Source organism: Apis mellifera, linkage group LG13 (genome assembly GCF_003254395.2).
Source record: "Apis mellifera strain DH4 linkage group LG13, Amel_HAv3.1, whole genome shotgun sequence".
In the NCBI taxonomy this organism is placed as follows: Eukaryota; Metazoa; Arthropoda; class Insecta; order Hymenoptera; family Apidae; genus Apis; species Apis mellifera.
This window is the reverse complement of record NC_037650.1, coordinates 10,650,623-10,677,493: the sequence shown is the minus strand read 5'-3', so window position 1 is coordinate 10,677,493 and position 26,871 is coordinate 10,650,623. Positions and strand designations below refer to the sequence as shown.

The following is a 26,871-nucleotide window of genomic DNA, read 5'->3' as shown; positions in this document are numbered from 1 at the left end:
AGATATATTTTAAATAAATGATGCAAAAAAAAAAATTTATTTTTTTCCCTTTTTATTCTTTTTACTATTATTTATTTTATTTTATTTTTTTATTATATAATAATTAAATATTCAATAAAATATTTACAAAAAGTCCTTAAATTAATTAAAGTTTTTAATGAAACAATTTTTTAAAAAATTTATTTAATTCAACATTATTTAACATTACTTATTTTACTAATTTTATAAAAATTAAAAAAATTAATTACTCATTTTAATTATAATTATATTTTTAATATTTTAATTAATTGTTTGTTTCGTAAAAAATTTTTATATTATTCTATAATAAATAATACGAGTAATATAATTAATAAAACGATTCAAATTAAGAGATCATTATAAAAAATATAATATGAATTTTACTTAATATAAAGATTTAAAGAATTTTTACTAAAATTAAATTATATAATAATAATATAATATATTATAAAAATGTTGCATTGTTATATTAGATGTATGCACTATATTCTCAATTTTTTTTTATAAAAATTCTAGCAGAGATGTAAAAATCGTATTCTAAAACTCTATTATTTACCGAACTACGATACCTGTGATAAAGTTTTCCAATATTTTAACCGAGATATATCGGTGGATCAAAAATATCGGAAAGTTATTTGAAATGTTTGCCTTTGTAAACGAATGTTGAGAAACTATGTCACAACTTTGTGAAATTTAAATCTTTTATATTCTTTTAGAGTTTCAATTTCAAAACTGAAGTTCTTAATCTTCTAAAATACAAACAAATTTTCTTTATTTATTTTCCAATAATTTTAAAATTCGTAGAAGTATATATAATAAATTTTCCAATATTATATTTATCCTACTATATACTGTTTTTAAAAAAATTATATTCCTATCCATGAAATATTTTTTTACACATCTAATTTTTACAAAAATACGAACAAGAAATAATTTTCGTAAGCAAAAAAATAATTAAAATAAATATAAAATTAAATTAAAGAAAGAATTTATAATTACTAGAAGAAATACATTAAGTCTCGATTAACTCGAAGAATCAATTTGAGATCAATTTTTGATTGAAAATAAGAAAAATTTGTAAAAATGATGTTTCACGTACATCAAACGTACTCGACTTATTTTTATCCCAGCCTATTCTGTCAAAATCGTATAATATACTGGTGCCAAGCTTGTTAATGCAGGATCACGGTTACTGAAGGTGATGAGAGTCTGCGAGTAAGAGGATGTTCGCGATCAAAGCGATCGGTAGCGGTAACCGTAATCAGGTAACCGTAGCAGAAGGGGCTTAACACGTGTTGTCCCGAGACTGCTGTTACACGGCCAGTCAGTCGGTCATCGTCTTCCATTGGTGTGTTCACTTTTGAAATATCCTCTTCTCGCGAGTGGCGCGCACGAACGCGTGGTTGCCAATGTTGAGCACGATGATCGGGTGTCTCATGCTAATTATCTCGCTCGCGACCGTTTTACCGACCATGCACGCACAGTGGAGCGTTCCGTCGTGGTTGACGTTCGGTATTTATACTTTGATCGCGTTCCCACGGAGCACGCATCAATGGTCGTTTCTTGGGTTGAACTTTTGGCCGAATCAGACCGTGGAGAAACCTTCGAACGAATTCGATTTGATCGGAAATCCAATCTCGAAGGGTAAGTTCTGGTGGAGTGCCGTTTCGTGTTTCTTTTGTGTCCACCGTTTCCCCGAGAAACGTTCTAACATCGTATTCGTGTGTTTGCCCCAGGCTTTTCATTCCTTTTCGAATCTCGTATGTAGGATTCACGCAAGTGTTTGGGATGGCGTTGAAACGTTACGCCTTCGTTTTTTTCGAAAACGACGAATTTGATTCTTCCTTTGAATCTGGTTAACGATCGGAACAACGTTAGATTTGAATCGGTTGATCTTGGAAGGATTGAACGATATCGATCAATGATGAATTATCGTTAATGAATAAATAATATATTAGAACACGAAATATTTCATCAAATATGCATAAAATACTTACCTAAACTCGTAGCCGGACACAAGCCGGACAAAGTGTTAATTGGCAATCAGTAAGTAAGAGTAATTCAATCATCTTCCATCGAGGAGAGATCAGAAACCGACGAATTGATTACCTCAGTAATTGCGTGTTCATTATCGCGTGTCTATTGCACCAAACAAAATAGAATTCTAGTCGAATATCGAGCGACATGTTTAACGGGATATATTCGTGTAATTTTAATTACGATATTCATGAAATTTATTTAAATGGACGACGGGGAAAAATATTTCTCGTCCCATTTTAAATTTCCGCCATAGCGTAATATCTGAAATTGAATTTACGGTAATAATAATAAAATAAAATTATTAGATTAAATTTAAGATAAGAATTTGGGAAATGAATTAAAAGCAAAGATTAAAATTGCTTGAAAGATTAAAGTTTTTTTTAAGATAACGTTCAAAAAAAAGTACCTTCGGTATAATCACTGCACATACCATCTTATTATTTTATTCGATTTCTCGTTTGCAACCCTTTATATGTATGTAGTTCTCGACTTCTTCCCCACCCCGGTGCAAGAGGAGTGCCTATCACAAGACAAACGGCGGCAGGGCGTATGCATGAACACGTATGAGTGTCGCATTCAACGGGGGAAGTCCCTTGGACGATGTGCACTTGGTTTCGGCGTGTGCTGCATATGTAAGTAACCGTAACCATGGTCCGTATATCCTGTTTTATCCACCGTCGATTCATTCGGTATACGAACGCGTATTACATATCCTGCGGTGGAAATTTCGCAGCTGGGAAATAAAGGATCGGCGCATAAACGCGTTTAAATTTACGAGGATTTGCACTCACTCCTCGCCATTGCTAATTTGTTTATACTGCCGCGTTGCTCTGTGCAATTAATTTCTTTTCGTTTTTCGTGCTTGCTGCTTTATATTCTTCTTTCTTTCTTTTCTTTTCTTTTCTTTTTTTTACTTTTATAAACAACATGATTTTTACGCTACGTAGATTTTTCTAAAAGGAATTTATTTTTGTGAGAATTAGAAAACGAACACTTAAGAATTCTTGAGTTTCGATTTTTTTTTTTTGAAATAATTGTTTTTTTTATGACAAGAATACATTATAAAATTTCTTTCTCAAATCTACAATTGGAGATTTTAAGAAAAATTGAAAATATTCATTAGCAATCAACGGTCAACGATTGCAATGTTATTCGTGCAGTATAATAATGACAACTATTATTATGATAATTGAATGCTTCTTTGTGAAAATTTATTTAACTATGAATGCTATCAATTTGAGATTTTATATTTTAGTTGAAACATTTTGTTTTCAAATAAATTCTACATCATATTTCTACATAAATGTAACGCAATCATAGAACTTATTTTTATGCAAAAATTAAATAAAAATTCTACTTATCTGCTTTGGTCGTTTCCACCCACATCGTGTTCTGTCAATCGTAAATTGTTCAGTCTATGAAAGCACTTACACGTACCACACTCATTTCACGTGAACATTTCGCGGATATCGTGTCTGAAACTTTACCACGCGATGCACAGTACTATTAATATTGGTAGATTGAACTTGCGCAAAGATTTTACCACTTTCTGGTTTCAAACTTTCTTCACGATAATATAAACACGAAATGTACCGTAATTTTGTGATAAAAAGATGGTTGAAGGTGATCTCTATGGAGAATTGAAAAATGAAAAATTGAAAGCAACATTTTATTCTTCTTTCTTCTTTGGAATAAAAATTGACTTTTATTGTTATCGAAGACTCTTTTGAATTTCAATTTAATTTTTTTCATTCTATTACTCTCAAAAACAAATTATTACCTGTTATTAATGTAATGCTGTTATTAAATTATTAAGAAACAAATATTAAACCATCTCTAAAATCGATAATTTATTTTATCAAAAATTCTCTTCCAGATTATTATCTTTTAATATTCGAAATTTTTCTTCGAAAAAGATTAAAGTTGAAGTTTTGTGAAATTTGTAGATTTTTATCATTTTCCCTCTGAGTTTCATACGAAACTTCCCAAATATCCAATCATACTTTTTCCATTAAAAAAATCCAACTTCCTAAACGTGTTATTCTTCAAATTCGTCAAATAGATAGATCCTAAAACTTTCCACCGATAATGTAACTCTTAAATCACACGTCATAACGAGGAGGATTAAATATCCCCTCCCCTCGTCCATTACAAATTACACGATTAACGCGACTTTGGATCCAATTAATTACACTGGCGTCAACAGATTTGCCGTCAGTGATCCCCAGATTCCCTCGTTCGAAGGGAACAAATGACCTCTTGAAACGTGCCATTCTTCAGTTTAGTCGGGTTTTTTACACGTACACTTATGCGCAAAAGTATTCGATACTGATATGTTAAAAAAATATACGTTAAAATTAAATTTCACATTGTTGTAATTATTATTACTTATAAGATAAATAATAGAGATAAATAAAATAATACACCCATATGTACAAAATATATCTTTTCAATATATTCTTGGGAATAGCGTTAAACTAATCCTGGTGACTTATTTATTAAGTTATAAATAATTTAAATTTGAGTTGAAATGAAACAAGATGGAGATCGATACGATACGAGGTCTCCGAGTAAATATATAACAGATTGAAAATGATAAGTATAAGATAAATTATAAATCGTGTACAATAATATATTTAAATTACTCTTTACAAAGGAATGCAAACAAATTTATTACTAAACTCGATAGTTAACGGTATCAACGGATGGCGCAAGGAACGAATCTCGAAGAACATGCGCGCCTCTGTTGGCCGTGGAGAGAAAAAAGAAACGAAAAGTGAGAGAGGGAGAGAGAGAGAAAGAGCGTGAGAAACAGAAGGAACAGGAGAAGGAATAACACGATACAAGCTCGCGTGCCAGGGTAAAACGTACGGCACAAGTTATACAGTTATTTAATTGGCTCCCGTCTCGTTCGTATGTCCCAGATCTCCGTGTTTCGTCGACCTTTCCGCCAATTTCTTCTTTCGGGATCGCGTCTGAAGGCTGCCGTGATTGCCCGTTAAGATCCTGCTACGAGAACAGCATCGCATTCCTGCCTTCTTTCTCCTTTTTCTCTTACCTCTCTCACTAGAGATTGCCAGCTATCAACAAGTGATTCACGTTCGAGGAATGCTCTCTCGGAAAGTGATCTAGCGAGTTTTAACTTCTTTCGTGAAAAAAGATCAGATTTTTATAGATTAATAATTTAAATTATATCGATATTTTCGAAACAGTGATTGATAAATAAATTAGGAAGGACATGGACGTGATTGGAATTCGGATAATGTTCTTTATTTTTCTTGTTAATAACAATTAATCTTTCTACCCTACGATAAATTATTTGTTAGTTTGAAAAAAATTATAGAGTCATTTGATATGGTGTCATTTCGATCAAATTTAGATTGATTTCTCATCGTATCAAATTGTGTATAGCATTCTTCTCGTTTTCCAAACGAAATATGATACGTGAGCAAATTCGTAGAACAAGCGTCCTTTTATTGTGTGTACGTGCTTATTTTTAGGTTAACTTGATAACCGTTGTAGACTTTTCTCCTCGGGATCATGTACATCGGTGAGGATACTGTGTCGGACGCGAAAAACTCTTTAGATATCTCACACCACATCCTGTACATATATTCTTTGTACGTTGATACATTAAAGTATTTCTGAACGCCTTGTTCCTTGGAAATTTTTCTGAAATTGAAGGAAAATTGGAAAGTAAAGTATTTTACGTTCGATTATATGGAATTGACTATCTTCGTCTCTGGTAAGAAACGTATAATAACTTTGCAAAATAAATCATCTACATTAATATACCTTTCACGAATATCAATTGTTTATGAGTGATATTAGTGTAAATCTTAGTGTAATTTAAGGTATATCGATTTTAAATCGAGTTCTGCTAGGAAATTTTGGTGAAAATTCGAATATTTTCGAAGATTTTCGATATCGTTCAGATATTCAATAATGTCTGGTTTATTTTCGAACAATCTTTCTTTGATTTCTTTCATTATAAAATTATTAAGTGTTATTAAATTCTTGATTAATATCCGAAATAGGTTAATCCTTTCGTATCATTTTTAACTCTCTCGCTGCATCAATAATATTGCTATAATAATAGTTTATAGACGTTCTTTAACGTAATATTCTAATAGGTATTACTCGAAGGAAGGTATTATGGAAACAGGGAGTATTATGGAAATACCGAAATCAAGTCGGAACAGTTCTCTAAAATAACATTCCGATCCCCGAACTTTCTTAACCTCGTATAAATATTCATAAGTTTTTAATATATTCCAAATATTCATCGAATTTTGTATATTTTATACGTCTCTGTAATGGAGGAATAAATATTAATATATTTGTAATTATATTTATCACAAATTTAATCATACGTTGCACTTACAAAACGACACGTATAATTACATCGTCAAGAAAAATTTCCATAAATAGATCGAATATCTTTCAATCGAGATAAAATTTAATTATCCTCTTCTCTGCAACGCAATTAAATATCGTGATCGATTACGAAATTACTAGATAGATTAAAATTTTACGTAAACAAACTTTACGTGGAAAACTTTCTTTTTAGAGGTTATACTCGTACAGGTTATAACCGCAAGAAAAATTGGAACAATTCAAATATATCTCGAATCACGAAATCGTGGTTGAATATCGTTCATTAACGACTCGACGAAAAAAAAGAAAGATAATCACTCGTTCTATCGCTTTTCATCGCGTTTCCTAATCTTTCGTGGATCGATCGGAGAGAAATTATTCAACATCAGTGGTCGGAGGAAACAGCTTGTGGCGTGGATTGCGTCGCTTTTCAACCAGTTCGGTCACCAACACCATAACAACCAACATCGGACTAACTGTTCCATATACTGTTATGCATATGGAATATACATTGCGCGGGAACTGTACTTTCGAACAGTTTCCAAATGCCGCGGCATTGATTCCCGGCCACATTGTTTCCGATTTGCACGCATCATGCGCGAAAGATCGCAGAGAATAACAATAACGGCTTATATAATCGCCTTAAGAAAACCTTTCTTTCAACACGGATTATTTATAATTTTTCTCATGGACGGATTCGTCTTTCCAATTTTATTGCTCGTAATAATTTTATTATCCTCCTCTCGACAAAAAGGCGAGTTGAATAAGAAAGGTAAGAGAGGAGAGGAGGAAGGAGGAGAGAGAGAGAGAAAAAAAACAGGAGGAAAAAATGAGATAAAAAGATGCACGTAGTGAAAAGGTCAGGTCTTAAGGGCGTAACGAGACATCGTTCCCCGCAGAGACACCGCTCTGTAAATTTTTTAAAGTTGTCTACCCGCTTGTTTTCCAAGCGAAGGGAAGCGAAAAATATCTGCGCACAACTGTTAACCGTTTCCTCGGGGTTGAAGCCAGTTGAATAGAACCACCGTCACTCTAAAACGACCGCTGAATGGGTGAATAAGAACTCGTTATCAGGGCTTGGGGCTGCTTACGAGACCGTCACATTGCGATTAATAAATCCTCCGTAAAAATATTTTCGCAGAAAGTTTTCGAGAACTTTCCACGAATGATATTTAACCATGTATATAATAAGCCGATGTGAAAGCAAAGTTTCGTCCCTCTACTGATGAATTTCCCTTTGATTATGCGGGTTAAATGGTAATTACGAAGATATCTATTATTCTTGATAATTTTATGATAATTATGCTCGCTTTTTTTTTCTTTTTTTTTTTAGAAATATTTATTCCCGAACGATTTGCCTTCATTTTTTTGTTAACGTCGTTTGTAAAGTTTCTTTCATTTAAAACTTGAATGTAATTGAATTTTAAATTTGAGAACTTGTGAGAATGAAAATTGACACCGATTTATACAAATTATATGCGGAGAAATCGGTATTAATTGAGTTTTATTTTGCTTGTGATGTATATCGTTGAATTTTTTTTTATTTAAAGAATCGTTTTTCCTTCTTTGTAGTATTTTTATTATTTTTAATCTACATGAAAAAAATATAATATTTTTTACACCGAAAAATTAAAAAAAAGATTTAATTTAGGGAGGAAAATTTATATTAAATTTATATTAAATTTAAATCATTCGTTTTTACTATCTGATGTAATAAATTTGAATAGCAGTCAAATTTTCTAAAGGTTGATTTATTTTAATAAAATTTTGACCACGAAACGTTTTCTTAGCTATTTATTGCTTTTGTAATAATTTTCTATTATATCAATTTATTTCGAATAACACGTTTGAAGATGCAGATGATGTTATATGAACGCATTTGTTAATTTTAAAATCGTCTATTTCATAAAAATTCTTGCAATAAACGCGATTAACGCTTTCGTACATAAACGGTAAATTTAATTTGCAAACTCGATACGGAGAATAATGATAAATTATTTATACATAAATATATATGAATTTTATTAAATTCATCGTTTCGAATACGCGTTTAATTAAATGTTTAAATTTCTATGTCACGAAATATAAAATATATGGTTATGTTATTAGCGCATTAATAAATTTAAATACTTAATTATACTTATAATATTTCTCACTTCCTCATCGTGTAATTAAATATCATCAACGTGTGTGAGGGCAAATTGAATTTGAAAAAAAAAAAGAAAAAAAATTCGTATCTAAATACTATCTAAATTTTCCAAAATTAGAGAAATTTATTTCGTCTCGAGCAACGTTCCTTGCCTATTAATCTATGCCTCGTTTCTCGAGTAAACAGGTATTATCGCATTATAATTCATCGTGTACCGTTGTCACAGTTTCCCTCGCTCGTAGGTGTACGACTTCTTTCTCAACTTCTTTTTCCCGTTATCGCGGACGGAACAGCGTAAAAATATATCAGCAATAACCCGATAAAAAGAGATTTAAAAGAAGGGAAGAAAGTTGAAATACGTTTCTTCTTTGACGTTTTTCTTTTTTCTCTCTTCTTCTTACCAATTCCAACGTATAATATATACACGCACGTATGAATAAATATATATGAATAACCCGCGTGTAAGTTGATGGAATTTTTACATCCTCGCAATACAAGGAAGAATTTTATTCAAGATAGGGAAAGATAGTATAAAATTTAATATAAAAAAATCAAAAAAAGAAGAATCAAGAGTGTTTAAAAATAATTAATACAAAGGAAGAAAAGTACTAGGAGAGTAAATAGAAAATTCGACTTAATTTATTTATCTTTGTGTTTGAGACAGTTTAAGGTGAATAAATCGTTGATAAGGCGAAGTAATATGTACACAAAATTTTCAAACGAGATAGCAATTTCATATATAAAGGGTGTCCCAAAATTAACGCAAGATTTTATTTTTTATTAAATATAATAATTTTTAATTAAATATAAAAGAGAGTTTTTAAAATATTATTTTTAAAATATTATTCAATAATGAAGACACGTTGTTGTAACATATATAACGTTCCATTTTTACTAACCTTAAACTCTCAGCTATCAAACTGTTCTTTTTTCATGGTTGCCAACTTAATGCAAAAATGGCGGCAAATTCAAATCTTGCATTAATTTTAGGGCACCCTTTATATGCAAATATTAATCTTATCTCTCGAAAAGAAATTTTCCATAGATACGATACGATTACCATTTTTCCACCATCATTATCTCTTAAATTGCCGCCAATTAAACGGTCGAGGAATTCGATTTCGACGCGACCAATCCGAAAATGGCGGGAGAAGGAGAGGGATAGAAGGATAGAACGAAAGAATCGTTATCGGTAGATCGTATTGGAAAACAAAAGCGAATGTACTTGAATTCGTCGTTCCCTAGCGTTTGAGCAGCAGCGTTCAGGGAATCAGATCAATATTTTCGAGTCGATATTCGCCTCGTAGAACAAATACATACAACGTTCACTTCTACTTTTTCTACATTCTCCGCATACGAATGGCCATCGTTGCACATCCATCGTTTCTACCGATTCCACCCTTGGAATCGCTCTCTTTCCCCAACTCCACGTTCATTTATCTTCCAGTAATTGTCCTTTCTTCTCCCTCCCCCTCTATTAGCTCATTATTGAATGCTCCCGTGATTTCTCACGGTTCTTTTTCAAGGAAAAGAAAGAACATCTTCATCTCGAGTAATTGTTTCACAATTTTCCAATGTACATATCATATCCTTGGACTAAACAGTTAAACGCTATTGAAACTAACATTGATTTTGTTTCGTATGAAACTCTGCGAGTATATAAGAAGACAGAATGGGTTGACATGACAGGTGCAATTTTTTATCTAATCCTAGAAGCTTTAATATGATATTTTTTAAATGCAAGTTTGTACAATGATATAAATAGGAGAAAAAAAAAGAGAAAAGAATTATATTTAAAAGAATACGAATTTGCTTAAAAAAGATATTATAACCTTTTAATTTTGAAAGAATTTTTAAGAAGACAGAATGGTTGACATAACAAGTGCAATTTTTTTATCTAATCCTAGAAGCTTTAATATGATATTTTTTTAAATGCAAGTTTGTACAATGATATAAATAGGAGAAAAAAAAAGAGAAAAGAATTATATTTAAAAGAATACGAATTTGCTTAAAAAACCAGATATTATAACCTTTTAATTTTGAAAGAATTTTTAAGAAGACAGAATGGTTGACATGAGAGGTGCAATTTTTTATCTAATCCTAGAAGCTTTAATATGATATTTTTTAAATGCAAGTTTGTACAATGATATAAATAGGAGAAAAAAAAAGAGAAAAGAATTATATTTAAAAGAATACGAATTTGCTTAAAAAACCAGATATTATAACCTTTTAATTTTGAAAGAATTTTTAAGAAGACAGAATGAGTTGACATGACAAGTGCAATTTTTTATCTAATCCTAGAAGCTTTAATATGATATTTTTTAAATGCAAGTTTGTACAATGATATAAATAGGAGAAAAAAAAAGAGAAAAGAATTATATTTAAAAGAATACGAATTTGCTTAAAAAAACCAGATATTATAACCTGTTTTAATTTTGAAAGAATTTGCAAAAGAATAATTTAAAGGATAATTAAATATTCGAACAAAGAAACTATTAGAGGACGACCTGTAATAATTTTTCTTTCTTTCTTTCCATCACAAGTCACGGCAAGTTGCGAGCAAGAGGTGCAGAATAATCTGACCTACGTGATCAGCCCTGGTTTCCCCAACCTCATTGACTGGCCCATGAACTGTTCAGTGGTCGTGCGGAAGATCGATAGGCAGGTCAGCCAGCTAAGGATCGATTTCGTCCACTTCAACATAGTAAGCCACGCAACTCTGTCATTCTTTGCTCCACTAACGGCATATTAACCACCCCCTCCCCTCCTCCCCTCCTCTCCCTCCTCGCGATACTACGCATTCGTGATTTCACACACACACACATATACATACACACATACACACGTTTTCCCTACCATTTTATACCATACACGTTTTACCTCGCCTCTTTAGACCTCTGTGACGTCCTTGGTCACCGTTGTCGGTTCACGTGAGAAGCGAAATTATCGGTTGTACAGGACACTCGGCACGGTTTCCACACACGGTACACACGTACTCGCGCGTGGAACTGTTGACCCCTAATTGAGAACGCAAGCAAGGGTTCAGCAACCCGAATATATACGTTTCGTTGTTTCGGCGTCCTCCCCCGGTTGACATTTATACGACCGCCTCCAGGGAATTTCGACCATCCTCGTAAAATTCAGCCACGTTGACGAGCAAGATTACCACGTTTTAAATTAACTGGACAACCTTGGAAAAGAGAGAGAGAGAGAGAGAGGGAGAGAGGGGATGAATTTTTCAGGGTCTTGGGTTATTTAAGGGCGAGTCGTATATATCGTTTTTTATGGTTTGTTTGTTGGAATCGTGGAATCGTTATGACGATAACAGTTGTGTTTGCCTGATTCATGAAATGAACGTATTCTTGTTTCGATCGAATTTTTGGAAGAATTGATCCTCTTTCTTTCTTTCTTCTCTTTTTTCCTTGGAGAAATACGTCAAGTTTTATGCAGAAAAATTTATATATAACGTGAAGGAAAAACAAAAATGGTGGTAAAAATGCGAAGAATCGAGAAGGATTGATATTGTTTTATAATTTAGCTTTACAATTTAGATAATGGGCACGTTATTTCAGTGGAAGCTTTCACGGGAAATGCGGGTGATTAAAAATTAAGATTGCAAAGAATATAATTGTACGCGATGGGGTATACGTAGAAGTTTCACTGCGCATCCGAGGGTTAATGACATCCCTTCACTGTGCACCAGGCATAGCACAGGAATCGCGAATTACTATACTTTATTTTCAACCAGTGTCAGAGGATTGCATTTTCTGTACGTACAGGTCTGTCGTATAATAACCGTTGGAAGCAATGAAATTTTAATGAAATCTTTATTTTTTTGAAATTTATATTTTTAATTATGGGTTGGATAATTTGTCGATTTTTATTTTCAATCTGTTATTGATTCTTTACATATTCTTTTGGGAATGACAATTTTTTTGTACATTTAAAATTACTTAAAATTCCCAATATTACTTGTAAGGAAAGTAAGCTTAATGAATATTTCATATTTACAAATTCTTTAATAATATTTGCAAAATATATATATGAAATTAAATCATTGTTTAATACTTGTATATATAATAATACGTGAATAATTGTTTTAGAAATAACAATATAACAATTTTTGTGACAAAACGTTTTTGAGTATTAATATAAATAAACCAAACCAGTTTCGTATTGGATTTTACTTTGTTCGTTCAACTGAGTGACCCATTAAACAAGATCACATGCGAGATACAAAAGAATCGTTATTTTTCAAGTTTAATTTTATTCGTGGGAGGAGAAAGAAGTATAATTTTTAAAACATTTTGAAATACTTACGTGTATCGATAAAAATTTTGCATTTCATTACACGCGTGTATATTTAAAAATCATTGGTTCCCGGAAAATAGTAATTTATGTAATCAAAAAGTATATATGGAATAATGGTATTAAAAATTTAAAATGAAATTGCAACCGAATTTCGCTTTCCTCCAGAATTTTCTGATTTAAAAACGTTGTCAGAATGTATATACGTGTTGCGAAAGCGTGTTGCGGAATTCGATTAAAAACTCATACGGTCGAACAGTGAAAAAGGAATGAAATGCGAGGTACGAAGGATCTAATGGAAAATGGATCGTCAGGCATGTTTTGTCGTTAACAAGACAGCAACTAGATCTCCCTTCTAACTTTTTACGCATTTATTATTCACACAACGCTTCTCCAAGTAAAATTTATCGAAAAGAACAACAACAACAACTTTTAAGATCGAGTTAATATTATTGACAGGATTATCAAGAATTTTGACATTACGAGTTTTATTAATTTTTTTTTTCCAAGTTTGTTGAAATTTAGGAAAAGAAAATCATGGAAAATTATATAAAGAAAAAAAAGAAGATATTGGAATAATTTTATTGATATAATTGACGAGAATTTTGGAAACTTTTCTATAATCATTTTAACGAGTTTATCATGGCGAAGGCTTCAAATAAAAGTTGGTCGAAAAAAAAAAAAAATAATAGTAGTGGAGTTTTAAAAGTTATGTTCAAGTTTTGCAGCCATTTTAACAAGTTTATCGAAGTTTATGTATGAAAGTTTATCGAGAAGAAAAAAAAATCTTCTAACGTTTTGGAATAATTTTAACAAGTTTATTGAAAAGAAGAATTTCTAGATTATTTTAAAATTTCAATATTGCAAGTTTAAAAAAATTTACGAAAAGAAAAAGAAGCATATTAAAAGAAAAAAAATGTTTCGTTTTTTTGTAGCAATTTTAAAAATTTACTTTGTTAAAAAAAATAAAAAATATTAATTTCAAGATTACAAATATATTCTTTTAAGAATCATCGCCTTATCCTTCACATATTTAATCATCGCATTTGTGCAAATTGAATTTAATAACTTTTGATAATTGATAATAAAACACATAAATAAATTAATAATATTTTGTGTTAGAAATAAAATACAACTATTTCTAAATTAATTAAATAATCTATGTTTACTGCCCAAACAGCTTAAAATACTAATTTGTTATCGATAATTATTTATTTAAACCAGTGCTACAAAATACATCAAAGCTTTCAATTTAAAATTTCAAAATCGATCTTAATTTCTGTGAAACATTTCAGAGACAGAAAAATAATATTATTTGATAAAATTACGACTCAATTTTATATAATAAATTAAATAAATTACAGCGTGTCAATTAAAGTAATTAAAAATACTTCAATTGTCTTCCTTTGTCTTTAGAAGAGATAAACGAATAAATAAAGAGAATGAAATTATTTGATAATTATTTACTTACTCGAAATAAAATAATATAGGTTAGGATATTGCGTTCAACCGATAAAAATCAATTGCACTTATCGACTGTTCATTCAAGAAACTTATCGATCGTCTTAGGGTCAACCCAATTCAAGGACTGGCGTATGTGACGAAGATATTATGGAAATTAGAAATGGCAGAAGCATATTTCACATGTGTGGATGGAACAGTGGCCAGCATCGTAAGTAAGAATTCTTTCATACCACGATTTTTCAATATTTTCACTTAATTTATCAATATTTTATTGTAAACTATTATACAAAAAATTCGATTCGATATAAGTATCACTATATAATATATTTTAATACTTTAATATAGTTGATAGTAATTAACAATAAGACGAAATTATTGACCTATTAAATTTCAAAAAAATTATCTAAAATATTAGATCTTAGAATAATTATTTTTCGTGTCATTTATATCAGAACGATCGAATCTTTAAAATCAATAATTTCTGCTCTTAATTGTATCTCTTGGGAGGATCTTGATTTTTCTCTTTTAGTATCCTGGAAAAAATACAGATACTTTTTTTTTTACAAAAGAAAGAAAAAAAAAGGGAATGAAAATCGAAGAACAAAATTTAATTCGATCTTAAATTATTTTACAGAGCACTGTACATTTTCCATGATCCTTATTTATCAAACGATTCCCCTCGAAACTAATAAATCAAACTCGCATTGATAAATGTTCGCGAGGAATTCTCATTAATCCATCGCTTACGATTAAAATCTCACTAATATCGCGTTTCCAACGAACGACAGGGAACAATCAATCTCTCGCTTTATCCTCTCCCCCTCACCAAAAAGAACGAATACGCGTGTTAGAAAACGATACTTCCCAAGACTCCATTGTTCGAGAGTACCATCTCAGGCTTAGTCAAGGGAACGATCGATCTTCTTCGATACAAGTTCCCTCTTCCGCGTCGAGTCAACTGTTTAGACCCTCTTTGTTTTTCTCTCTTTTTTTTTCTTTCTCTCCCTTCCTAGTATACATCGACATGGACGAGGATGATCAACCGTTGACGCTGCAGTTCCGATTGCCCGCCGGCCTCCAATCCAGAATGTGGGAAATGAGAATCGTCCAATTGGACTTCGAGCAGCGCGCCCCTACCGGCTGCCTCCAGTACTTCGAAGGCAACAACGGCACCTTAAAATCCCTAAACTTTCTCTCGAACGGAAGATTTCTGGCCAATCAGGATTACTTACTCTGTATTCGTCAAGAAAGAGGAATGTGCGGAATCTCTTATTCGCCCTGCTCACCGGATTCGTTCAGAATAGGCCCATCGAGGATGCAATCGACGAATCGCACGAATGCGAACGCGTCTCTCGCCGAGTCGAGTCACGGAACGAATTTCACCGAGAAGAACAGCACCGACACAGGGTCTATGAACGTCACCGATAACGAGGGATCTGGATCGAACTCCATGGACGATTTTCTCACCTCCATGAACACGAGCAATCCAATGGAGCAAGAAGCTGATTCGTCGGGGGGGAGCACGGTTTATGGGCAAGAACGATGCCGTGACAGGGTGCTCATACCCTGTGACTTCGAGGAATTTATCACGGTAATGTTTTCACTTTGTTTGGGAACAGGGATGCCGGGAGAAAGAGAGGGGTCGGGTTGATAGGAGAAGTTGGCTCTAGCCAGGTTCGAGAGCGCTCACGAGGAGTGGCTCTTGTGATGGATAAAAGCTATCAATTATAATGTTACCAACTTTATTATGGCTCTTTGTTGTTTTCTTTAGATTGCATGATGAATCGTATATGATATTAATTAGAATCGAGTTTTGGATTTCATTGATTACGTAATCAAATAATTTAATTACCATCGTAATGTTGGTTTGAAATGGAATTTGATAAGTGGCTTGTTTTATCGTGTAAATTGTTTGCTTTTCGATATGATTCATGTAAATTGTTTAATTTTCAATATGGTTTGATTGTTGTTTGAATTGAATTTAGAACACGGGTATAATTGTTCAATATTTGTAAGATAATGTTTATTTTTGTAATATTTGTAGAAAAAAATTATGGATAAATATTGGGAAAAGATGCACTTATATTAAAATTATCAAAGGAAAGTATCAAATTTTAAAATTCGTCTTTTAAAACAAAATTATTTTGTTTATATTTAAAAAAAAGTAATGTTCTGTCGTTTATAATAATTTTCTTTATTTTGTAAGAATTTATAATTTTTAGAAGAAATAACTTCTTTCCTAGATTATTAGATAGTAAAACTCTATTATAAACTCAAATCATATGCAATTGCCTTGTGAAACGAACTAAACGAGGTAGTGCATTTTTGTAATCTCCTGCTCAGTTCTTCTTGCAGCGGTAAATAGTTTTCATGTAACGGTGAACACTATGAAATACTCCAGAGAAAAATTTATTTTAGCCGCAAGCTATGGATCAGTTATCTTAATCGAATCTTTCGATAAAAAATGTTTGAAGTTGAAAAATTTAACACATTCCTTACAGTTTTTCTTTTCTTACGAATCCTTCGGTTTTTCATATTTTATTTTCTTAGTAAATAAATAAAAAAAAAAGATAGATTTTTTGTGTTTGGAAATTCTGAAGAATTTTTTATTTTTTAAATACATTATTACTTTTCATTATTTTTTTTAAAAAAGGAACTTATTTAAAACATTTTATTTATATTAAAATTATTTTTCAGTTTTTCTTTGAATAATTCTAATTTTATTTTCCTTTGTTATTCTGTGTTTCATTTTTAAAAACAATTGCACGCACTTATTTAAATTTAATTTATTTATAAATTAATGTACGCAAACATATAATTTATTATTGTTTGTATTTGTTTAAAATTTGTTCTTTCAACAATTTTTTACAAGTATAAAAATGTTTTTTTGTTACAAGTTTTATCTTCTGTTTTTCGATTCGAACAGATGAAATATGATATTTGCTTCAAGGATCTCTATGTATCTCCATATCAGTTAATATTCTTCCATGTATTTGTGTAAAATATGTTACTTGTTTTATTTATATTCTTTGATCTTCTTCTAGATTTTATTTCATTTGATTTTTCTATTTGAAACGTAATAATTTGACATGATAACTATTTACAGAAATATATACCTCAAAATCATATTTTCTCTCCTCTCTGTATCAATAATTACATAAATAAATTTAAAAGATAAAAATTTTCTAAATCAAAAATTATTTAAACAATTTATTGTAATTTATTTTCTATCATTTGTCATTTGCATTAAAAATTTGATTAAATTAAATTTTCACCACATGGAACAAAAAAAAAAGTAGAGAAAACCATTTTCTTAATTACTTTCATTTTTCAAAGTACACACGATACTAGATTGTGAAAAATTGAAAGGTTTTCAAAAAATATACGTGTAAAAAAATAGTTATAAAAAATGATTCGCTATGAAATGATTGAAAATTATTGATCAACTTTCAAAATTTATCACTCTATATATTTATATATTTCGTACTTTATATAATACGTAATTTTAAACGTAATATTTACTAGAAAATTTTACAATATAAAAAAATAAAGGAAAAGGAAAAGAAAGTATTAATCGAATACGATAAAATTTAATATCAAAATCATAGGATCAACTAACCTTGTCTCCTTCAACGAAGCAAATGTTCGTTACGTGTAACACGATGACGTTGGTGTTCCCAAACGAAATTTCCAAACTTGTGTTTGCAGCCTGGCAACAACGAGGCGGGTATTTGCAACCTTGAACACTGCGGCAATTCACTGTGCGATCGAAACCAGGTGGACGAAGAAGGCAACTGCCGCGTGGAGACTTGGGCAACGCCCTTTCGCATCAGGGTGGCCTTTGGCCCTGGAGAGGATACCGGGACCACGCTCGAGGACAATATTGGAATGTGCCTCGTGTACGAGCAATTATCTTGCATGGCTTGAAGGTATGCCCTTCCAAGTGTGATAAATAAATGCGTGGATAAAACGTTTCGCGTTTCACCAATTATCCAAAGATCAATCGCGAGGAGGACGATACATTTTATGCGTTTGTTACGCTCGGAAATGATATAAATTATTATAGTAATTTTGAAATATATAAAGATTTATAGACTGTTTATTGTTTATTGAGATGAATTTAGATGTAGAAATAAATATATGAAATGATTAATTATTTTTGATTCATTATGTACACTTCGATGAATAATTAATGATGAAATTAAACGAAACGTAAGATCAATATATTATTTGTTAAGAGAAAATATAATATATAACAGTGAAATATTTATTTGTTTTTGTTCGCGTTTAGAAGTCGATTTTTTTTTTAAATACAATCAAAATTTTCACATCTCTTTAAAAATATCAAAATTCTGAAAAAACAAAATATTAAAAAATACAGTCTTTTTCAGTCGTAAAGACAAAAATGTAATTAACAAAATTCTAACTACGTATATTTTTTCTCAATTCATTGTAAATATTAATTGTATGTATTAAAGAAAAAAAAGATTAAAAACAGCAAAAATTAAAATTGTTTTTGAACGAATATCGAGAACATTAAAAAATTCTTCATTGAACATTCACCATCAGCCATCAACTTATTTTGATCTTACAAAAAAAATCTTACTTCATTAGATAAATGAAAAACGAAACTTGCGTATCTCCAATAAGAAAGAAAATCTAGTGATCCCTAGAATTCTAGCTTCTAGGAATAACGTGTTAAAGGGAAAAACACACAAAATTGAATTCATCCCGAGACACCGATGTCAAAGAGTTAAATAGTCTTTATTTACAAACGAACTAGCTTAAATCGCAAACGCAGCGCACAACTCTCGATACAATAATAGATATATATAATTTCGCTTTTTTTTTCTTTTTTCTTTTTTCGATTTCCATTTTCGCCTTCGTTTTCTCTCGATCACGCGTCACGATCGTCGGCCACGACACGCCGCAGTTCAAGAGCCAAAAATACACGTTCAAATTTCGAATCACTCTTTGTATTTCCATTTCTCGCATGCAAATGTATTATTGGTTTTTTTTTCTTCCCCTATTGATCGATCTTTCCGGATCGTCCAACGATCCCTCTTCGAACTGACGCGGAAGGAGCCGACGATGATCACGGGGAATCGCAGCGATAACGATAATGATGTTACAAGAATAAATTATAATGCTTATTAAATACAATAATAATGAAAGTGACGTCACGCCGGAATTTCCGAAAGGAACGCCAATGCCCCTGACCATAATAATGGCGTGACGTTACGAGCTCCTTATCATCATCATCATCATTTCTCTCGGTGATTATTACTTAAATCTCGTCCAAAACTTATTCTTCATCATCTTCGTCTTCGTTCTTTTGGTTTTTTCTTTTTTTTTTTTATTATTTTTTTTTTATTTCTTTTTCTTTTCCTTTCGTCCATTAAGTATATGTAACCGTAATGATAAGTAATAATTTAGGGATGGAACACTCGAAATCTCGAAATTTTTCGATGCCCAAAAAGCTTCTCGCGAACGTCGAAACTTTTTGTTAATTTTTTCGAAACTGTCGAAACCTGGATGAAGGATAATTTTTTGTGAGAAAAAAATTCTTTTTTTCTATTCGATTCAATAATAGCACGAAGTTGGTAATTTTTTTTTATAAAAAAATCGTCATCATTGATCGAGCCAGATCGAAAATTTCAAAGGAAAACAAAATTTTCCAACCAAATTCGCGATAACAAAATGTATATCCGAAAATATGTATTCTCACGCCAAGGAAATGGAAAAAAAAGAGAAAAGGAAAGAGCAATTCGTTCTAGGTTTCGAGAGTTTTCAAATTTCAGAATCTTTTTTTCAGAATTTCGAATCTAAAAATCAGTTTACGACCCATCTCTATTGATAATAATAATAATAACAAGAGATTAGCAATAATCGTGATTGAAACCTCGACGACCACCTCCTCCTCCCTGTGTAGCCCTTGCAATAACGAATAATCTCGGGCAGAGGAAGCCGTCGACGTCTGATGGCGCGTGTGTAAGAAAAAGTCGTAGCTCTATCTACGAAAGTCAAAAGGACCGATAAAACCGTGTAAAAGGGCGGTGATGGTCAACGAACGTGGCGTAGGTATACGTGTGTAGGTATACGTGTGCATGTGTGGTATGCGATGCGTGTATAATACGGCTCTCGCGTGTATTGGTACGATTCAGATATGTGTGTGTATGTGCGTGTGTTTATGCTTTTTTTTGCACAGAGTCCTTTACGAGTACGGCACATGTTTCTCTTCCCCTCCCGATACCGTACCACGATAACTCGTGCTAACTTTCTCTCCTCTTTTTTTCTTTTTCCTCCTCCCTCTCTCTCTCTCTCTCTCTCTCTCCTTTCCTTATCTTCCTTCCTTTCTCCCCTATTTTCTTTCTTTCTTCTCGCGTTTTTATAAACTTGCTTTCCTTTTATCGAGAACTCGGTTCGAGAATTTTAACGAAACTCTCTCCTTATCTTTTCCTCTTTCAATGCGACGCGATGATATGTATACTGTTTTTTTCTTTTTTTCCTTTTTTTTTTTTTTTTTTTTTTAGAAGAATAGGCGGTTTTTATATTTTTCCTCTCTTTCCTTTCGTATTTTTTCGATCGGGAATCATTTCGATCCGAAGAGGTAGAGATCGTACAACGTAGAACAGAGTTGCGAGGCAACTCTGGATCGACTCTGCATCATTGGTCACCTCTTTTTTGAGCTTTCAATTTATCCACGTTTATCGGTTCGTTCGATGAATATTTGACGCTCGCTTCGTTTCTGTTTCCTGTGGCTTGTGTTATGTATCGTTCGATTCGAGGGGTTTGTGTCGAGGGATGTGTTCTCAACACACTGATCCCCGGAGTGAGGCCTCTTTAACGTTGCAACATCCGCCGAGTCGTGTTCGATCCCATGTTTGATTTCACGTCGAATTTGTTTAACATATGAGATTCTGTGACTTGTGGACGCGGATTGGATCGCGGCCAATGAATTTGTTCAATGTTCACTCGGTGAATGTGTTTGTCGAACAAACTCGTTTGACTCGTAGTTTAATGCATCCTTGATGACCATGTCAGATTTGTTGAATAGACTCGTGTTGAATTCGTTTGATCAATCAAACCGCTCCTTCTTTATTATTTTTATATTTTTTTTCTTTCTTTTTTACTTTTAAATTCAGTTCTCAAATTACTTTTAGAAAACTTTTAACTGCTTGGATATCCGATAATATTTGATTTTTATTCGTAGATTTTTTACACGTTCATTTGTTCGATAAATATTCGATACAGGAACAATTTATTTTTTTTTATAGAAACGACGAATTTTTGGAGCGGTGGTTGGTTCAAACATTCGTTCTTTTTCTCCTTTATCTCTACGCTCTTGTGCGATTATTTCAATGTCCTTCATTGTTAAGGCTGTGGATAAGAGAACGTAACCTTAGATAAGAAGAAAAATATATATATATATATAATTTTATACAAAGATATTTTACACAGCGCTTTCAGATATCATCTTTCATTTAAAAAAATAATATGATTTTTTTTCTTTCCTCCATATCACGATTACGTGATGAATATTACTTTAGAGAATATTTTTATTCCCTGTATTTGTTGTTATTATTATATATATATGTACGTATATATGTATTAATTTTCATCATTTCGTTTAGTCTTTTTTAAACAAAATATAAGAAGATGAAAAATGATTTAATAAAAAATAATTTATTAAATTAAAATAATTAAATTAAAATAAATAAATAAATTAACTTAAACTTAGTGAAAAAAAAATTATTCTACGTAAAGAGAATAATATATCTTGTTACAAGTGTATATATATAAGGAGTAATAACTTTTTTGTTTCTTGAAATATGAGAAAATTTTTAGAAATAACAGATAACAACAATGTTTCTGAAAAATGACGTAGGAAGAATTATTACGCTTCAATAACATTTTGAAACTCGTTTGATTGAAGCTAAGAGGAAAAATCAATTGATCCAACTAAGCGACGAGTAAATTTTTATTAAATTTTTATAAATGGCTGCGAGTGAGAGTTAAGATTTTTTTTTTGAAATATCGCGAAAAGTGAAAAGTTGTGTTTTAATTAAACTTTAAAACTTGAACTTGTCTAGTGAAAAGATGATACGAAATGAAATGGATCCAAGGATAATTCAATTTTATAGATAATAAGATTTCTTGAAATAATGTATGAAGAAATATTAGACTTTATAAAATTTTAGAAGCACTGGAAACTTTCGTTTCACGAAATTAACGAAAAGAATGAACGGATCTAAGATAAATAGATTACTTTAAGTTAATAATCTTATCTTGAACATTTTCTTTATTTTTTTAATTGCTCTTAAATGGCGAATAAACTGTACATGTCCTGTATTTAATTTTAATTTCTTTTCGAAATGTAACAATAAATTAAATTTGATGTTTCGTGAATTTGTGATGCATTTTAATGGAAATGTTTAAATAATGATCCATTTCATAATGTTAACGTCAAACATCACTCAAATCCATGCAGTTTTCATATGAATTTCAGATATTTAATTTGTATCGTACGAGAAATTGAAAGATAACATTAAACTTTATAGAAATTTTTCACGAAGGAATTTGAAATTCAACGTAAAAATTGAATACGTACAATATTCGGTGAAAATGAAACTCCACCGAATGAAATGTAAACTTTTCGAATTTTTCCATATCGCAAGAAATATATTTTATCTTTGTTTTTTAAATTATCTCTAAAATAAAATGTTTATTGTTGTTATTATGTGTAAATTAATTTATAATACCAAGTATAAATATAATAATAAATATATAATAAAAATAAGCATGAAAATTAATTATAAGTAAAATAAATGTAATAACTAATTATAATAATAAAAATATATAATAACGTTTAATTAATTGTTAACATTTATTTTTAATCACATTGTGCTTTCATAATAAAGTTATATTTTTACCAATAACATTTTTTTCCACTTTCTTCCAATTATAAAATTTTTAACATTCATTATTTTTTAAATACATAATTTCTTTTTATCCTAAAACATTTCTCATTCAATGACAACATTTAAAATTCATAAACTCTTAATACAGAAAAGTATATATACTTTCCATGTTAAATCTTTTAACAGAATGTTCATTCAATTGTGATTAAATAAGTTCAATTTCCTCTTTTTTTTTTTATTTTGTAATTTCTTCTGCAATAAGTTATTTTTCAACATTTTTTTTCAACAATTTCCTTTTTATCATAGAATTATCATAGAATATAAAAACAATGTTAAAAGAAGAAACGTCAATTCATTGGTCAATCTTTCCCATGTATCATGCTCTGTGTCTTCATCATTAATATCATTTAACAGTAATACATGTATTCGTAGATGTGTATTCGTACGAATGTTTCTCATCTTATTTTTGCGCACGTAATAAATGTATACGTCTTCTTTCATTTCTTTCCTTCTGTCCTTCTCCCTCCACCATTCATTATTTTCTTTCTTTTCCTCTTATTCTCTTTCATGTTTCCTCCATTTTTCATTGTCTTGTTTTCCACTTGTACATGACAGATTTTAAGCTTTTTCATTTGAATAATCACTGGACACAGGTCGACCGGAGAAAAAGAAAATTCGAGCAACATTTCCTTTCAACCTATGTGAATAATGATTCAGAATGAATTCACAAACGAATGAACTTGTGAACTTGTCGATGAAGATGGAATTTTTTTTTACAGTTAACATGGTTTTTTTTCAGCTTGTCTGCTTCGATTTCAACGATTTTTTACTCTTCATCATGTGACTCATTGTATCGTGAAAAATTAGAAATAGAATTAAATAGAATACCATTTTTTTTTTCATATTATTAAAATCATTCAAAGATTTAAAAATTTTTTTACATTTGTGCGTTATCCGTTCTGCAAGTAACTTCTTGGAAAGAGCAAGATAAAGTTTAATTCAACTTTCACTGTTTTCTTTAATCCAATGCAAAGGTTATCTTATCTTTCATTTTCCTTCATCTCAATTCAATCTTTTATCTTCCATTTCTCTTTCACTCAATTTCAACTTTTATATCTTCCATATCTTTTTAATCCAGTCTGAATCCCTACATTTCACCACACTTTATTTCAACTCGAACTCCCGCCCCACTTCTCTCTAATTCAAATTCTTTCTTTCCCCACTTTTTTCCTATTTTCTACTTTCTTTCAACACAACTCAAATTCTATTTAACCTAACCTCAAGTATTTGACTTAAAGTTCTCCACTTCTCTTCCCATCTAGTTCAAGTTTCTATTTTCCACTACTTTTCAACGCAAACTAAACTTCCATTTCCCACTCTTTCTCAATTTCGTTCAAACTTATATCTTTTTCTTAATTTCTGTTTAACACGACCAAAATTTCTACTTTTTCCTGCATCAAACTCATATCTTCATCTCTCTGTAATTCAGTTCCAAATTCTTATTTTCCAAGTTTCCAATTCAATCAAAACTTTTAAATCGTCCATATTTCTTTTTTTTTTTATTCAACTTTAACCTCTATCTTTCAATTCTTTTTTAGTTGTTTGTTTGTTTATTTTTATTTTATACATTATGATATTTCCTCAATTTATACTTTTTTTCAATATACTTTAAACTTTTATTTTTCTAGTCTGATCTAAAATTTTAATCTTTCACTGTTTTCAATCTAACTCAAATTTTTATTTTCCATTTCATTTTAACAACTCTAACCTTCTATTTCTTATTTTTTTCCAATCTGCTCCAAATTCTTTAATTTTTTTTTCTTAACACGTCTCAGATATCTACATTTCTTTCACCTTCTATTCAATTTAATATTCAATCCAAACAATTAATTATTTATTTCTTTCAAATTTTTATCTCCTTTTTTTAATTTCAACCTCTATCTTTCAATTCTTTTCTAGTGTGTTTATTTTTATTTTATATATTATGATATTTCCTCAATTTATACTTTTTTTCAATACACTTTAAATACACTCTTATTTTTCTGGTCTGATTTAAAACTTCAATCCTTCACTGTTTTCAATTTAATTCAAATTTTTATTTTCCATTTCATTTTAATACAATTCTAACCTTCTATTTCTTATTCTTTTCAATCTCCTAGTTCAAATTCTTTAATTGTTTTTTCTTAACATGTCTACATTTCTTTCACCCTCTATCCAATTTAATATTCAATCCAAGCAATTATTTATTTCTTTCAAATCCCTTCTTAAACAAATCCCTTTAATTTTCTTTAATCCACACACAAAATTTCTACCTTTCTCTCTCTCTCTCCCTCTCCCTCTAAACTTTTTTCACCCCAAACTCCTATCCTCCTTTCTTCCTTTCCTTTTTTTAATCCACTATCCCCAACTGAACGTATCCCAACCAATTTCCAAATTCGTCCAATCTTCCATCTCTCTTCAACGATCTCTAATCCAAGAGGTCGGAACCCCGCCCCACCGCTTCTGTCTCTCCCTCGAATTACACCTCCCGTCAATTACACCTGGCCCGATTGCAACCGATTGAAATCCCGCCACGGCATGGTCAAACAAGTCTCCCCATCTCAAGGAAACGGATTTGTTCGCCGATGAATCTATCGGATCCCCTTCCTTCCCTCCCTCCCTCCTCTCCTCTTCTTTAAGCTTTTGTGTTTCTCGAGGGACGTGGAGGAAAAGAGGGGGATAAGAATCAGGGGGATATTTCGCGGATCGACGTTCATGGGTGGGTCGAGGGACAGGTCACGTCTCATTTTATCTCTGTTGTCAGACATGGAATCGAGCGGGGCGAGGGAAAGGCGAATCCTCACGCGCGTGTGGGACTCGTAAAAGGGATCCGGATCGAGACACGAGATAAGATCGATCGACGTCGTTCGTGACTCAACGATTCATTTTCTTTTTCTTTCTCTCTCTTCTCTCTCTCTCGATTCCTCGCGCCATTGTTCCAGCGATAATTTCACGCGGTTGAATGGACTGAACGCGTGTTGCTCGGATTGAAACTTACTGATTTTCTGAACGCTTGCTTCTTGCTTCTATCTTAGTTTAAAATCTTTCTTCCTTTGTGTTTTAATTTTTTCTTTCTCTTTTTTTTTTTTTTATTGTTTCGGTTTGACGAGAGAGTCGTGGAAAAAAATGGCAAATCAAGATGGATTAATTGGAAAAAGAAAACAGAAAAGAAATTTAGAAATAGAGAAATATATAAAAGTAGATAGAAAATAAGAAGAGGGGACGGTATTCTCGAATTAAATTCGTTAAAGAAATTGTTGAATTTTGATTGTGTTTATAAAATACAAAGAGATTTGACGCGATTTAAACGGGTTTAAATATTGGATAATGATTGCGATTTAAAATTGAATTCCATCGAAATTGCCTCGAAACGGAATTAAATCCGGATTCCATTGATTCTTTTTTTTTCCTTTTTTTTACATCATTGTGTAAATTTTACCAGTTTGTTAAATATTTGTTAACTTTTGTTAGTTTTGTAAAATTAGTATCGTGTAAGAATATTTTATTATACTTTTATATTTCATTCGGATGAATTATTTATTAACGATAAACCTG

The 26,871-nt window shown here is 31.1% G+C and overlaps 2 protein-coding genes and 1 long non-coding RNA gene across 5 annotated transcripts in view; 1 reads left to right on the top strand and 2 right to left on the bottom strand.

The window, feature by feature from the left end:
- Window positions 1-1,080: 1,080 nt before the first annotated feature.
- On the top strand, window positions 1,081-18,475 carry LOC724645. Of its 2 annotated transcripts, none has more exons than XM_016915949.2 (6): window positions 1,081-1,662; window positions 2,541-2,690; window positions 11,128-11,249; window positions 14,462-14,564; window positions 15,370-15,947; window positions 18,065-18,475. In XM_016915949.2, exons 1-6 carry the CDS (start codon window positions 1,428-1,430, stop codon window positions 18,281-18,283), a joined length of 1,407 nt encoding a protein of 468 aa, XP_016771438.1. In that variant the 5' UTR covers window positions 1,081-1,427; the 3' UTR covers window positions 18,284-18,475. The 2 variants fall into 2 exon arrangements, with proteins under 2 accessions (XP_016771438.1, XP_006565068.1); XM_006565005.3 differs by having other exon boundaries at window positions 1,087-1,662; window positions 11,128-11,288.
- On the bottom strand, window positions 1,669-2,529 carry LOC107965455. The gene is made up of 3 exons (XR_001705442.2): window positions 2,465-2,529; window positions 2,016-2,319; window positions 1,669-1,870 (listed from the first exon to the last, which is right to left on the bottom strand). It is a non-coding gene; the product is annotated as an uncharacterized LOC107965455 (long non-coding RNA).
- A 626-nt stretch (window positions 18,476-19,101) lies between the features above and the next one.
- Window positions 19,102-26,871, bottom strand: part of LOC412934 (potassium voltage-gated channel protein Shaw) — a 58,490-nt gene continuing 50,720 nt past the window's right edge. For both annotated transcript variants that reach the window (XM_006565010.3, XM_006565006.3), the window contains one exon: window positions 19,102-21,736. In XM_006565010.3, coding sequence (XP_006565073.2) covers window positions 21,618-21,736 — 119 coding nt within the window. In that variant the 3' untranslated portion in view covers window positions 19,102-21,617. The remainder of the gene's footprint in view (window positions 21,737-26,871) is intronic.